At 39.7% G+C, this 12811-nt stretch overlaps 1 protein-coding gene across 1 annotated transcript in view; it reads left to right on the plus strand.

Moving 5' to 3' along the window:
- Positions 1-6855: 6855 nt before the first annotated feature.
- Positions 6856-12811, plus strand: part of efr3a (EFR3 homolog A (S. cerevisiae)) — a 171573-nt gene continuing 165617 nt past the window's right edge. Inside the window, exons 1-2 of the mRNA XM_038717238.1 lie at positions 6856-7034; positions 7294-7420. Of these exons, the coding sequence (XP_038573166.1) occupies positions 7411-7420 (10 nt within the window). The 5' untranslated portion in view covers positions 6856-7034; positions 7294-7410. The remainder of the gene's footprint in view (positions 7035-7293; positions 7421-12811) is intronic.

A 12811-nucleotide genomic window follows, 5' to 3' on the forward strand; every position in this document is an offset into this window, starting at 1 on the left:
CACCACTCATATTCTCGCCTTGACTATTTTTTGGTTAGCAGCTCAATTATGACAGACATTTCCAACACTCAGATTCACCCTATCACTATCAGTGATCATGCACCGGTTTCTATCACTCTTACTAAAAAAAGGGTCACACGGCCAACTAGAAGTTGGAGATTTAATGCATCATTGCTTAAAGACCTAGATTTTATAAGTTACTTCAAAAAGGAGTGGGCAATATATATGGAAACTAATGACCTGCCAGGAACCTCGCCATGTCTTCTTTGGGAGGCAGCAAAAGCAGTCATGAGAGGTAAAATAATCTCCTATTCATCATACAAAAAAAAGAAAGAGCGATCTTGAGAATTAGAGCTATAACAAAAAATAAAAACATTAGAAACTACCCTTGCTGCCTCCCCACAGGAACACATGCTGAATGATCTGAGAAAATCAAAACTTGAATTAAATGAAATTATTAATAAAAAGACCCAGTTTCAGTTGCAAAGACTACGCTTGGAGAACTTTGAACATGGCAATAAATCCGGCAGATTCTTAGCCAGCCAATTGAAATTGAATAAAGAAAAAATAACAATTTCCTCCTTAAAGGACTCAGCAGGGAATCTGACTTATAACCCAGAAGAAATCAACAATGCATTCAGAGATTATTATAAAAACTTATATACATCACAAATTGATCCATCTAGCTCTAACATCGATGCATTTCTGAACAATATAGATTTGCCAAGGTTAGATGATGAACAGATCAGGGCTCTGGATTCACCTGTTTCAATGGCTGAACTCCAGGAAGCTCTCTTACATATGCCGAATAATAAAGTCCCTGGGCCAGATGGTTTTCCCGCTGAATTCTGTAAGGAATTCTGGGAAATACTTGTGCCCACATTCTATAGGATGGTAATGCAAATTACGGGTACTTGCATGTTGCCTCCAACAATGAACTCTGCTAATATCAGCCTGCTCCTTAAAACAGACAAAGCCCCCACACTCCCGTCCAGTTATCGCCCAATATCACTTATTAACGCAGATCTTAGATCATCTGCAAAACCCTAGCAAGAAGGCTAGAGAAGGTCTCTCCTGGTATAATACACTCTGACCAAACAGGATTTATTAAGGGCAGGCACTCCACCAACAATACACGCAGGCTACTTAATGTAATAGACTATGCCACTATTCATAACCTGGAAACTACGGTTGTTTCTTTAGATGCAGAGAAAACATTTGACAGAGTAAATTGGAAATTTCTATTCACTACTTTATATAAATCTTATACAGTTCCCCAAGAGCTTCTGTCAAAACAAATGATCATACTTCTCCATGCTTTAGTCTCCAGAGGGGTACCAGGCAGGGTTGCCCACTCTCTCCCTCGCTATTTGCTATTTTTATAGAACCGCTAGCAGCTGCTATCAGACAAAATAATAATATTAAAGGAATTCAAACAGAAACAAGATAATCCTTTATGCAGATGATGTATTACTTTTCCTCCTAAACTCACAAACTTCTCTTTCTGAGACAATCACACTTATAGATAAATTCTCATCCATCTCAGACTACTCCATTAACTGGAGTATATAGTAGTTTTACCTGTAAAGTGTGATTTCCAGAGTATATCTACCACACCACTAAAGAATATTACATATCTGGGTGTCAATATTTCCTCCAGGCTGTCAGAACTGACATGGCTAAACTACGCGCATTTACTTAAATCAATAGAGGATGACCTTGTACGGTGGACATCATTACCTATATCACTCATGGGAAGAGTCTCCACCATAAAAATGATGGTTCTACCTAAAATCAATTACCTGTTTTCAATGTTACCCACCAAACCCTCTGTTGTCTGGTTTAAATCACTGGACTCAAACATCTCAAAATTGTTGTGGAAAAATAAACCCCCACGAATCAGTTTAAAAACTTTGCAAAAAGCAAAAGACTGTGTGGTTTAGAACTGCCAAATTTTTATCATTACTTCCTGTTCAATAGATTACAATATATCTCAAAATGGATCAATCAGAGCCCCCCGGAACACTCATGGATGGACATAGAACAAACATTCTGTAAGGAAATTAAAATTTTCGATATGCCATTCATCAGTTCCAGCATCAAACTTCATACCTGCTTTAAAAGCATTAATATAAGCACTTCCTTGGCAGCTTGGTGGGAACTTCTCAAAATATCTGGGTCTTCACCTATCCCATGCAGATTTACACCAATCTGGAATAATCCTGACACCCTGCAAAATAAGAAAACACTAAAATCCCCACTGTGGTATGACAAAGGGATAAGACATCTAGAGCATGTAATGCAAGGCAGGCAGTAACTTTATTCCATTCCAGGATCTAGTGGCACAATATGGAATTAGCCATAATAGATTTCTGGAATTTCAACAGTTTAAATCCATAATTCAGGCTAGATTTAAGGATAAAATAATGGACTTAGATTTACCTCCAATGATAACAGACTTTCTTAAACTCTCACCTCCAAACCTGTTATCAAAGGTATACATGTTACTGTTAAAAACAGATAGTTCAATCTCTCTCCCATTCTTAAAGTGGGAGACAGATCTATCCATTAGTCCAGACCAAAACTTTTGGATGCAGATATGTTTAAATACCTTTAGAATGACTACAAATCCCAATCTACAACTTATACAGTATAAAACTCTCCATAGAACACACTATGCTGGACAAAGGATGTTCAGAATTGGTCTTATGCAGTCAAACATCTGCTGGAACTGCTCAGGTAACATATCTGATAGTTACATGCATACATACATACATGAAAGTTACCCCGTTCCAGTTTCCCCATCACTCTGCGTGCTGGGGGACCTAAATGACATTAGTATAGAGGTTGACACATCATACATGCTTCTCACTGCCTTATGCATCGCCAAGAAAACTATCCTCATGAACTGGAAGGCCAAAAAGAATATAAGTATCACCCAATATCGGAATCACCTTATAGATCACATTAGCATGGAGAAAATGTCTGCTAAAAAAAATTGACACAATTCCAATCTCTCTGGTTCCCCTTGATCAACTTTATCACTTAATGGGGGTGGGTGTGTACTGCCTTGCTGGTCAGGGTCCTGTGCGGCCGGTAGGTGTGTCTGGGGGTGGGTTGATTCTTGGATACATCGCAGTGCGGGCGTGGGGGACTCGTTTTTGTTTTTTTTGAATGGCGTGGTGTTGGCGGGGGGCGGTGGTGCGGCGCTCGGGATGCCTAGTGCGCAGGCTTGACGGGGGGACCGGTGTTTGCCCTGTATTCGGCGTGCCGCTGCTGCGGGGTGGGTAGCCACTCTGCTTGGGTGTCGTGCAGTTGTTGGTATCGGTGCGCGGGTGGCGCTCGGTGCTTGTCTGCATCTCTGTGGGTCCTGCATCTCTGTGGTCTCCCTGGCTGCGGGGGGGGGGGGGGCGGTTTGCGCCGGCTGGCATCTCTCCTGTGCAGCGCATTACTTGGCTGTTGTGTACCGCTAGTTAGACTGGTAGCGGGGTAGTTTCGGTTGATTCACTTGGGTTAGGGGCATCAGGTGCGGGCCTGGACTGGGCTGGTGTGCAGCTCTGTCCTGTATATTATTTTTATTGTTTGTTTTTGTTTGTGTTTGTTTGTTGTTGTTTTTCTCCTCCCCAAGCCCCCCTCTCTGTTCTATTGCAGGTTTCGTTGCTTTCTGCAATTGGTGTTTCCCTCTGCTTTTCCCACCTTCCATCCCCCTTCTCTTACAGGTCTTGTCCTTTCTCTGTGCTGTCTGTTTGTGCACCCCCGTCCCCGTGTCTGCCCCCTTGTCCGGCCGCTGACAAATCAATACATAATTAAATAAATAATAAAACAGACAAAGGAGTATATTAATACTCTCTTGTTAAAATAAAATCTGTCTGGCACAATATGGTATCCAGGTCATCATACTCTATACCAGGCTTCTGGGCAGGACAGGTTAAAAAAAAAAAGAAAAAAAGAAAACAAGCTCATTACATTTTTTTACCAATAGTATGATGAGAAGATTGACACCAAACTCAAGGTTAGCCTAGCTTAGCATGAGTGGAAGCAGGAGAAACAGCTGGCTTGATTCTTTACGAAGCTTTAAAATAAACTGTAAATTGCAGTACTCCACTAGCTGCCTGACAACCTCATTTGTTTGTGTACAGATTAAACAGCCTGAGCCCACAAGAAGGTTCACAAAATATATTATCTCACTGAAAAGGGGAAGATTACTGAAGCTTTCTTAAACATGCTATTGTTTCAATCTATAAGGTGTCCATGTTGCTTTTGCTGCTTTAGCCAGATACACAGTTACAACTTTAAGTCTACATTTACCACTTCCTGTGGTTTGAACTGCAGGGAAACCACCCGGAAAATGGAGTTTAGCAGCTTTAGGTAGCCAGTACGCATACTGCGGTTAGAGGGCAAAGGGTATCCCTGTTACTTTACTAACGTTTGAAAAAAATTGATTCAACTAAAACCCTCACAGAACCTTTTTCCATCATTCTAGCTCATGAGCTTTTTTTCACTCCCTAACTGATATTCCATCAGTTTATATTTTGAATGAGCCCTCCCTGTAAAGTCCTGCCCCCACATCCCTACATCCGGTTTGAACAGTAAATACATCACATTAGGTTGAGTGAAACACCTCCCTGGTTAAATATTAATGTTACTAAAGGAAGCCATGCTTGCTGCTGTGTGACTGCTAAATCTGTTGATGGTTGGTCAGTAACGAACCCCCCCCCTCCACCCAGCTTTATTTTAAGCCAGAGTGCAGATCCACCCCTGTCGTACAGTTGTCACATGCGGACGTCCCTGCATTAGAGTTATTTGTTTATTTATTTATTTTGGCAGGCTGGGGTGCCGCAGGCTGCTGTCAGTCATTTGACTTCAACAGACGCTTGGCATACCATCTGTGGGGCCAAAGCCTTTAATCACCTCTAAGTCCATTAGATTGCCCAGCAAAGGTCCTTAAGAGCTTAAAAAGCACAACCGGCACACTTTCACACACACATTTACACATCAGCTCTGAGCGATATTTTTAGTTAACTTCTGGATAATTACCGTCTGTTGGCCGGTTTTGGTCTCATTTGTGATCTTAATGACAACATATTCTCTTGTGCCATCATTAGTGATGTTGCAGTCCTATTTGTTTTCTTTATTTAACTAACTATGTGTGCATGCGTATGATCCAATCTAGTGGTCCTAACAAGATTAAATACGCCATGTGAGTGTACAGATTTAGAATAAGTGGCCTTAACATGGCAGTTGTGGTGGGGGTTGTGTTGTGATGTGAGACAGACGGCTACAGAGTGATCAGAAGTGAAAACACTGTAAAGAAACAAGGATGATGCCATGACTTCCTATGATCTATCCTGAACATCATCAAGACTGACTAAATTACAGAATTACCATAGCTCAGTATTGTAGCAAAGCCCTTTAAAGCAAGCAAAAAGAAAGACAAAACTATACCAAATGGCCCAAAGTTTATGGACACCCCTCTCCACATACTTTAGTGTACTTTCAGTGTGGGGCTGTTTGTTTACAACTGAATCTTTTGGGGTATTTTTAATTTTGTTCAGACCAAATTAAGGATTGGAAGATGAAACACTGGGCTCTGTATTTATTTTCTGAAATTTTGCAGAAAAAATATAAATATCTATCTCTCCATGCAGATAGTTTTGGTTTTATTGTCCAACTTTTTAGATATATTATAGTTGAATATCTGATCTGTCTACCACTCCAATACAGTGGAGGTGACTGGAATGTAATTTTTACTGCTTATACCATTTTAAAATAATTCTGCAGCAACAACTCTTTCAAGAAACAGCGTATGTTACTGTTGTAACTGTAAACTGTTTTCATAGGAAGTATTTCTTAATAGTTCTTAAAGGCACTGTCAACTTAGCCTTCTGTTTAGTGAAAATGGCTCACGCTCATCCCTGGAAAAACACGAGATGTAACGGACACACAATCACGTCTTTATTTCCAAACAGTGCACCAGTGTTTCCATTGGTCGACTGTGTGAATTCACAGTTCACAGCAGAACAAAGGTGAACTCTGACTTGCGAGTTCATCACAGCAGGCCACATTAAAACAGGAAATACATCCTTGAATTTGTCCGTTGTGGGGGCTAAGCATTGGGACACAAACCATCAACCGCAACATCCCCAGTACGTGTCCAGCCAGCAACCTTTGTAGCATGTCATTCCCCATGACTAATAGCTCTCTAATAATGGCCAAAAAACACTGCCTTCCTGAAGTGAATAAGAAAGGGAGCGAGTATTCTTTCTGTTCTTTTTTGTAATTTGGGTGAACTTTAATAATGTATACGATAAAAAAATGAAAATCCAGGCAATGTGAAATAAATTTACATCATTTACATGTTTTGCTGCTCTTGCATAACTGCAAATGTCCAAGTTTGGTTGAAATGGAAGGGTGTTATTGTTAAAACAATTATTATTCATGTGATAATAATAATGATACATTTTAAAATGTTAAATAGGTGCCACCACCATCAGACTATATGAGAGCAGTTGAGAGCACAGACTGTGCCAATCACTCTGACCAGCCAAATTACATAATGTAGGCTACGACATCATATTTCTATTCATTCTATTCATATTTCTAACACCAAGTATAATTACTTTATCATACTATTATGGTGTATGTTGTTATTGAAGATGGTATCATATCTAATCACACTACTGTCACTTTGCTTGAGACTTCTTCTTATTTTCTTTTACGTTTCTCTTTTCATCTGTTCTTATTTCTGTCTATCTTAATGTGATATACTCACATATAGATTAACAGGAAAATAAAAATAAAACATATAATAAGTAAGTGTTTTCACTTTTAAACATTCTTCTGCACACCTTGCCGCAGCCAGCTATAATTAGCTGTCACTCAGCTCCTCCATGGTCCCAGTATGTTGAGCCGTAGCGGGGGCGGTTTTTTGGAGCTGCTGCCGCTCACACTTCCGTGTTGTCTGTCACCGTAAAGCAGGAAGCACTGTAGTAACGTGTGGGAGTTAAATCTGCCCTTCGGCTGTTTACCTACAGGTATGTTCACCGGCTGACACCGAAACGTCTGTAATGTCTCTGTGTGTTTCCTCTAAAGCCGCCGCAGTGTTTGGACTTTACTGAGACGTTAGCTTCTGAGGCTAATTCCTCTGGACAACCAGTGTTTACAGGACTGTTCGTTAGTGTCACAGCAGACAGCCTTAGCCTGTTAAAGAGGCTTTGTATGTTATTGTTCTGACTTAAACCCGCTGTTAAATGTCTCTTACGAACACACAAACAGGTGATTTTAACGTTACAGAGTCGTCATTCCGATGCCAGGTGAAGTGAAACAGCAGGAGAAGCTACATGGAGGCTAACTAACCCAGGACCAATCGGTGCTCAGCATAGAGAGGAACTGCAGTACATTAGCACCACAATGCCAGCCGGTAAGCTGTGTGTGTGTGTGTGTGTGTGTGTGTGTGTGTGTGTGTGTGTGTGTGTGTGTGTGTGTGTGTGTGTGTGTGTGTGTGTGTGTGTGTGTGTGTGTGTCGACAACATGTTAAAGAAATAACATTATACGTTGGGTGTGCGAGTGTTGCATTCAGTGTTACAATCTTGGCTAATTATAACAGGGTAATCTTCTTCAGAATAGTCTCTTGAATCATTTGGTCCTTTTTTAAAATGTCCTGTCATAATAAAGTCCAACACATCTTCCCTGAGCCCAAGCTGACAAAGATGTTCAATTTACATAGAAGACTAAGTAACACATTTAGCATTTGTAGCACATTTTAGAAGCTGGAATCACTATTCTTGAAACCTTCAAGTAGGATTGTGTTTACTTTGTTCACCAGAAGAATGTAGTGCTTAACCGTAGTTTTAACAATTTACTAACTGTTACATGTGAAGATAGTATATAAACGCATATAAAAGCATAGATAGATCTGAATATATGTATGTTTATGACTGCTGGTAGCACAAGACATTAGTGAAGGCCCATAGAAATTGTGATGTGACATTTTTCACTATTTTCTGGCATTTTATAGACTTTTATAGATGGATTCATCTGTGATGAAAGCAACTGGTAGCTGCAGCCCCTGATACAGTATAGGTATTTACGGGTGTTGGGGATTTTGAATGTGCACTCTGAAAACATTGCAACTAGCCTATGGCACAAACATGCCTCAGGAACATTTCCTGCCGCTGTTATTGATCACTGCTAGTATTTGTAAGTGCTTTGGTCAGCACTTCACTGCCACATGTTGTAAAGTGAGTCAGACCAGAACTTGACAGGTGAAAGTTCCTCATGCTGCGGGAAAAGTGTGTGGGCAGGGTTGTAAAGATATTGTGGGAGTTAGCATATCTAGCCGGATAACAACAGCAAGTTGTAAATTAGACTCTTAAAAAAAAAAACCTTATGGTCATTACTCTGTGTTATTGTCCTACATGCACCAGGGAGAGAGAGAGAGATCCTGTATACACTGTATACACTAAAATAAGTGTGCAAACAGACATTAATGCCTCTGTCAGTGGCGGTGAAGAAAGTGTGGCTACTGGGCTGGCATCTCTGTGCTGCGTTTACTATCATCTGTCGAGTGTGTGTTGAGAAGGTTGTTTCATATTTTTTGTCTTCAAATACTAGTGGTTTTTGTTTGTAATGTGATCATCGGGACAGACATCAAGACAAAGTCCTTGTGTGGACAAACTTATTTTTCCAAGGAAACCAAAATTGCATTATTCACCTGATCTTAAAAATGCTGCTTTCTGCAACTGCTAGTTAACTTGTGGTTAGGTGAACACTGAATTTTTATTGTTTTGCTGTAGCTGTTCACATTCTGTATGTTCTGCAGCTCGACTGACCTTTTATTAACTCCCTAACTAACAATGTTAACTGTGACTCTGTGTCCATTTTACAGGATCTACTTCCAGGGCAGCTTACCTTTTTATATTTTCATTTATTTATTTGCCACATGCTGACGTATAGGGGAGGTGAAGATGATATATGTTAAATTGAACACAATTTGTTTTGAGCTGCTGTTTCTGCTTGACACTGAAACTACTGACCTTTTTCACTTAATCCTTAAGCTCACAGCTGGCTAGCAAAACAAGCTTCCTCATATGACTGCATCCATTACTTTCTCTTCCTTAATAAAACAGCCTGTTGAAGGGCTCTTACTTCCTGTCAATGGTTGGTAGCATATTTTTCTCCCATGAAAAAGTTTTTACAAGTTTACAGCTTACACTTAATAGTTAAACCATAGCAGTTATTTTGGACTTTATATTTTTGATCAGACTTGCATTCTGCTGATGCAGCAGTCTGTGGAGGTCTATAGTACTTTTGGGATATCCAGGCCTTTTTGTATTTAAACTTGAACACCCGCCACCTGAAAAGTGTTAAGCTTCAGTTAGGGGGATTTCTGTCATGTTTGACAGTGTTTCTATTTTAGGAAAGTTGGACTTTCTTCTTCTCTTCCAGCAGCTGCTCTGGCAGGTAACCAGCTGCTGTTTACTGGAGAACGATTCTCTGTTAGAAACCCAGTTGGCTGCTGAGACACACAAAGTAGGATGAGTCTGTGGCCCAGAAGGCCCCCCTATCTGTAGCTTCAAGGACTCTGCAGTAGGGCTGAACGATTTTCAAAAATAATCTAATTGCGGGGTTTTTTTTCACCAATATTGTAATTTTTAATATGCGATTCATTTTTAAGCTCTTTACCTTCTGTATTATTCAAAACAGACAAGCAGTAAATCAGTGTATAGTATGACCAACACAATATTAGATAGATTAAACGTACACTGTTCTTTCTTGTGTGTCATGCCTGTGTTGTGATGGAATTAGGTGATGCATGAATTATTATGAGCAATGGTGGAGAAGACGTATCAAATTTTAATAATATGAGATAATATGAGTCAAGTCATGGCAATAAATAATGATATAATATCATGTTGGCCTACCTACAGACCACTAGAAAAACTGTTCACGTGGACAAATACACTGCAGATGGCATGAACTGACTGATCGTTGTTGGTTGGAAAGGTCCGGAAAGCACGACATTCTCTCTGATTTGTTCTCGTGTTTTCTGGCTGTGGAACATTATTGAATGCAAGCCTATTGTGTGTCAAGCTGAGATGAAGATGATTTTTCAGTTACACTTTTTTTATTAATCTGCCTTAGCTAAACCTCCCAGAATCACTAGCACGTAGGGCTGGACGATATCAAAGGAATTAAAATTTAGTATTTGCACGATGTGTAAAATGTTTACATTGACTTGAAGTAAGTAAATGGGTGAATAAATAAATAAAATTGTTTCTCATCATCTAATTCTCCCTCCCTCTTACTTTACCACACACCTGTCGGTATAGGAATTTCTTAAACAGAAACTGGAGCTTTCAGTCAGATCACACACATTTTCGTAAGCTGATGGATATTACCCAGTTGTCGTGGAAATGGAGATTTATTGAGGACTTCTCATTGGAGATGCACCAATTGCAATTTTCTTGGCAGATTCAGTTTTTGTTTTTAAGTCTGACCAGATTCCGATTTTTCTTTTGAAGAACTGTAAATGGTAAATGGACTGTCCTTGTACAGCGCTTCACCCTACTGACCTGCAGTGCACAAGTGTTCTTCGTATGACTCATTTGAGATTTGCTTTGTTTCATGGAGCATGGGGAGGATTCCATTCTCATGATGAATATATTTCATTCAAGGCTGAAAGGGCTTTGCTAAAGGTTGCTGACGTTCCTACCTGTTACTCCCTGTGTCTGTGGTAGCAATAAATATTTTGTGTTCTCTTGTTTATTTTTGTCAGACTCCCTGAATACACCCTGGTTGTATGAGCTCTGTCCTAGCTACTAGCGCAGCATGCATGTAAATTTGACTGGTACAGAATCGGATATTTAGGACTCTGTGAAATCTGTTTTCCATTTAAATTTTTCTGAATTCTGTGTTTGTCATCATGTGTTGGATGAATAAAATTTCAACAATCCAATAATAAAATATAAATGTATTTGTTGTAACATGCAATATACATTTAGAAATATTCAAATATATGTGCAATTGTTTATGTGGACATTTCACAATAACTGTATTGCAGCAGTAGGATATTAAAATACTATCAAACTATTTAATAGTAGAGTTGGACGATGCCATCGTCCATCAGCGTCCATCCAGCAGGCATCATGATTGTGAAACCCTGCAGCCCCGGGCAGAAAAAATCAAAAAAATCTCACATAATACCGCCATGTAAATTATATTTTATATTTAAATTTTATATTTTAAATATTCTTTGCACCTTCCTCGGAATTCTCTTCTCCCCAAACTCGGACACACTAGAGACCTACTCCAAAATCGGCACCCTGTGTGTTCACATCTGCTTTACCTGTTTCGTGCTTGTAAAATATCCACCGTGACTTATAATGTTATAGGCTACCGAGTTTTTAACCGAGTGAAGTCTGTGTGAGTGAACACATGAACATAAGACGACTGCTATCCCGCCATTTTACATGAACAAGTGAAATGGAATTGGACAAAATATTCTGTTATGGTTAATGCTGAATTAGGTGTTATTGTTTTTCATTTTTGTGTCTTTTTAAGTGATGAATTATAATTGTTTGACGAGAGTGTGTGTGTGTGTGTGTGTGTGTGTGTGTGTGTGTGTGTGTCACACAGAGACAAAGTGGACGGGCCCGCATTCATTTGGAGTGCTGCGTTTAGGGTCGCTCCTATTAATAATCGACACTGATTTTGTGTGTGTTTGCAGCCGCGTGTACTTTGCTCCATTTCGTAGCTCTCGCTCCTGGGTCTGTTGTGGTCTAGAGGCTCTCATTATCCACAAAGTGTTAACCACCTCAATTAAGTCATTATGTAGGACAAACCTGCCGTCGCTGCCATCACTTTCTCGCTGCTGCTGCTGCTCATTTAGGCTGAATGAACAGTCAAATGAGCACATAGTTGGATATGCAGAGGTAAATGGACTGATGGAAAGATGCCCACTGGGAAACACTTGTACATTCCCAGTTATTGTGTTGAGACCTCTGTGTTTCACTCACTTTCCACAGAGTAATCTGCTTCCAGAGAAAAGCTGTAACTGACGGTGGACAGAATTGTCTTTCTATTCTGAAACAATTTCTCTGTTTCCCAGTGGGACCCTCAGTCTACAGAACTGTATAATTGGCATTTAACGTGACACTTTCTGGAACTTCTTTTACAGTTCTTACAAAATTGGATCTGCAGCTCCAGCCCCATATGATCAGCAGTGTTAACCATACATTTTCATTACCAGCAATTTGAGAAACCATTCACCCAAAGAGCCAATGACTTTGTTTTCCCCAAAGGAAATGAGGAAAAAGGCAGAACTAAAGTAGTAACAGTAAAACGGTCATTAAAAAAGCAATCAAAGTAGTTTTTTTTCTTTTTTTTAAAATGACTTCAGTCAGCAATCACAAGAAAAAAAATTGACCCTTCGCGAAACCACACCCCCCTTAGTTAGTGTTGCTTTGTCGGACAAACTGTCAGACCTGTCAGACATAGCATGGCACTCTCTGTATCTGCACTCCCTGGAGAAATATTGTCTAATTTTTGGAAAAACTAAAAAGTGATCTCAGAAAGATTTCCATACATTTGAAGTATTCAAATGTATGGAAAGTATTCAGTGTATTCAGGCTGTCAGACTGATGTAAAATGAAGATGGCAGTACGCATGACATCACGCACGTTTGACTTGTGTGATTACTGAATGATTGGAGTGGAAGTTTGAGTTTTGTTAATTTTTGTTTTGACTGTTCATAATACTGGCCCTAACATTAACTTAGTCTTAGTAACGTAGTCTTAGTACTCCTGAAGAT

Source organism: Micropterus salmoides, unplaced genomic scaffold (assembly GCF_014851395.1).
Source record: "Micropterus salmoides isolate LMB-PRFRI ecotype aquatic unplaced genomic scaffold, ASM1485139v1 Ms_hic_scaffold_14, whole genome shotgun sequence".
Lineage (NCBI taxonomy): Eukaryota > Metazoa > Chordata > Actinopteri > Centrarchiformes > Centrarchidae > Micropterus > Micropterus salmoides.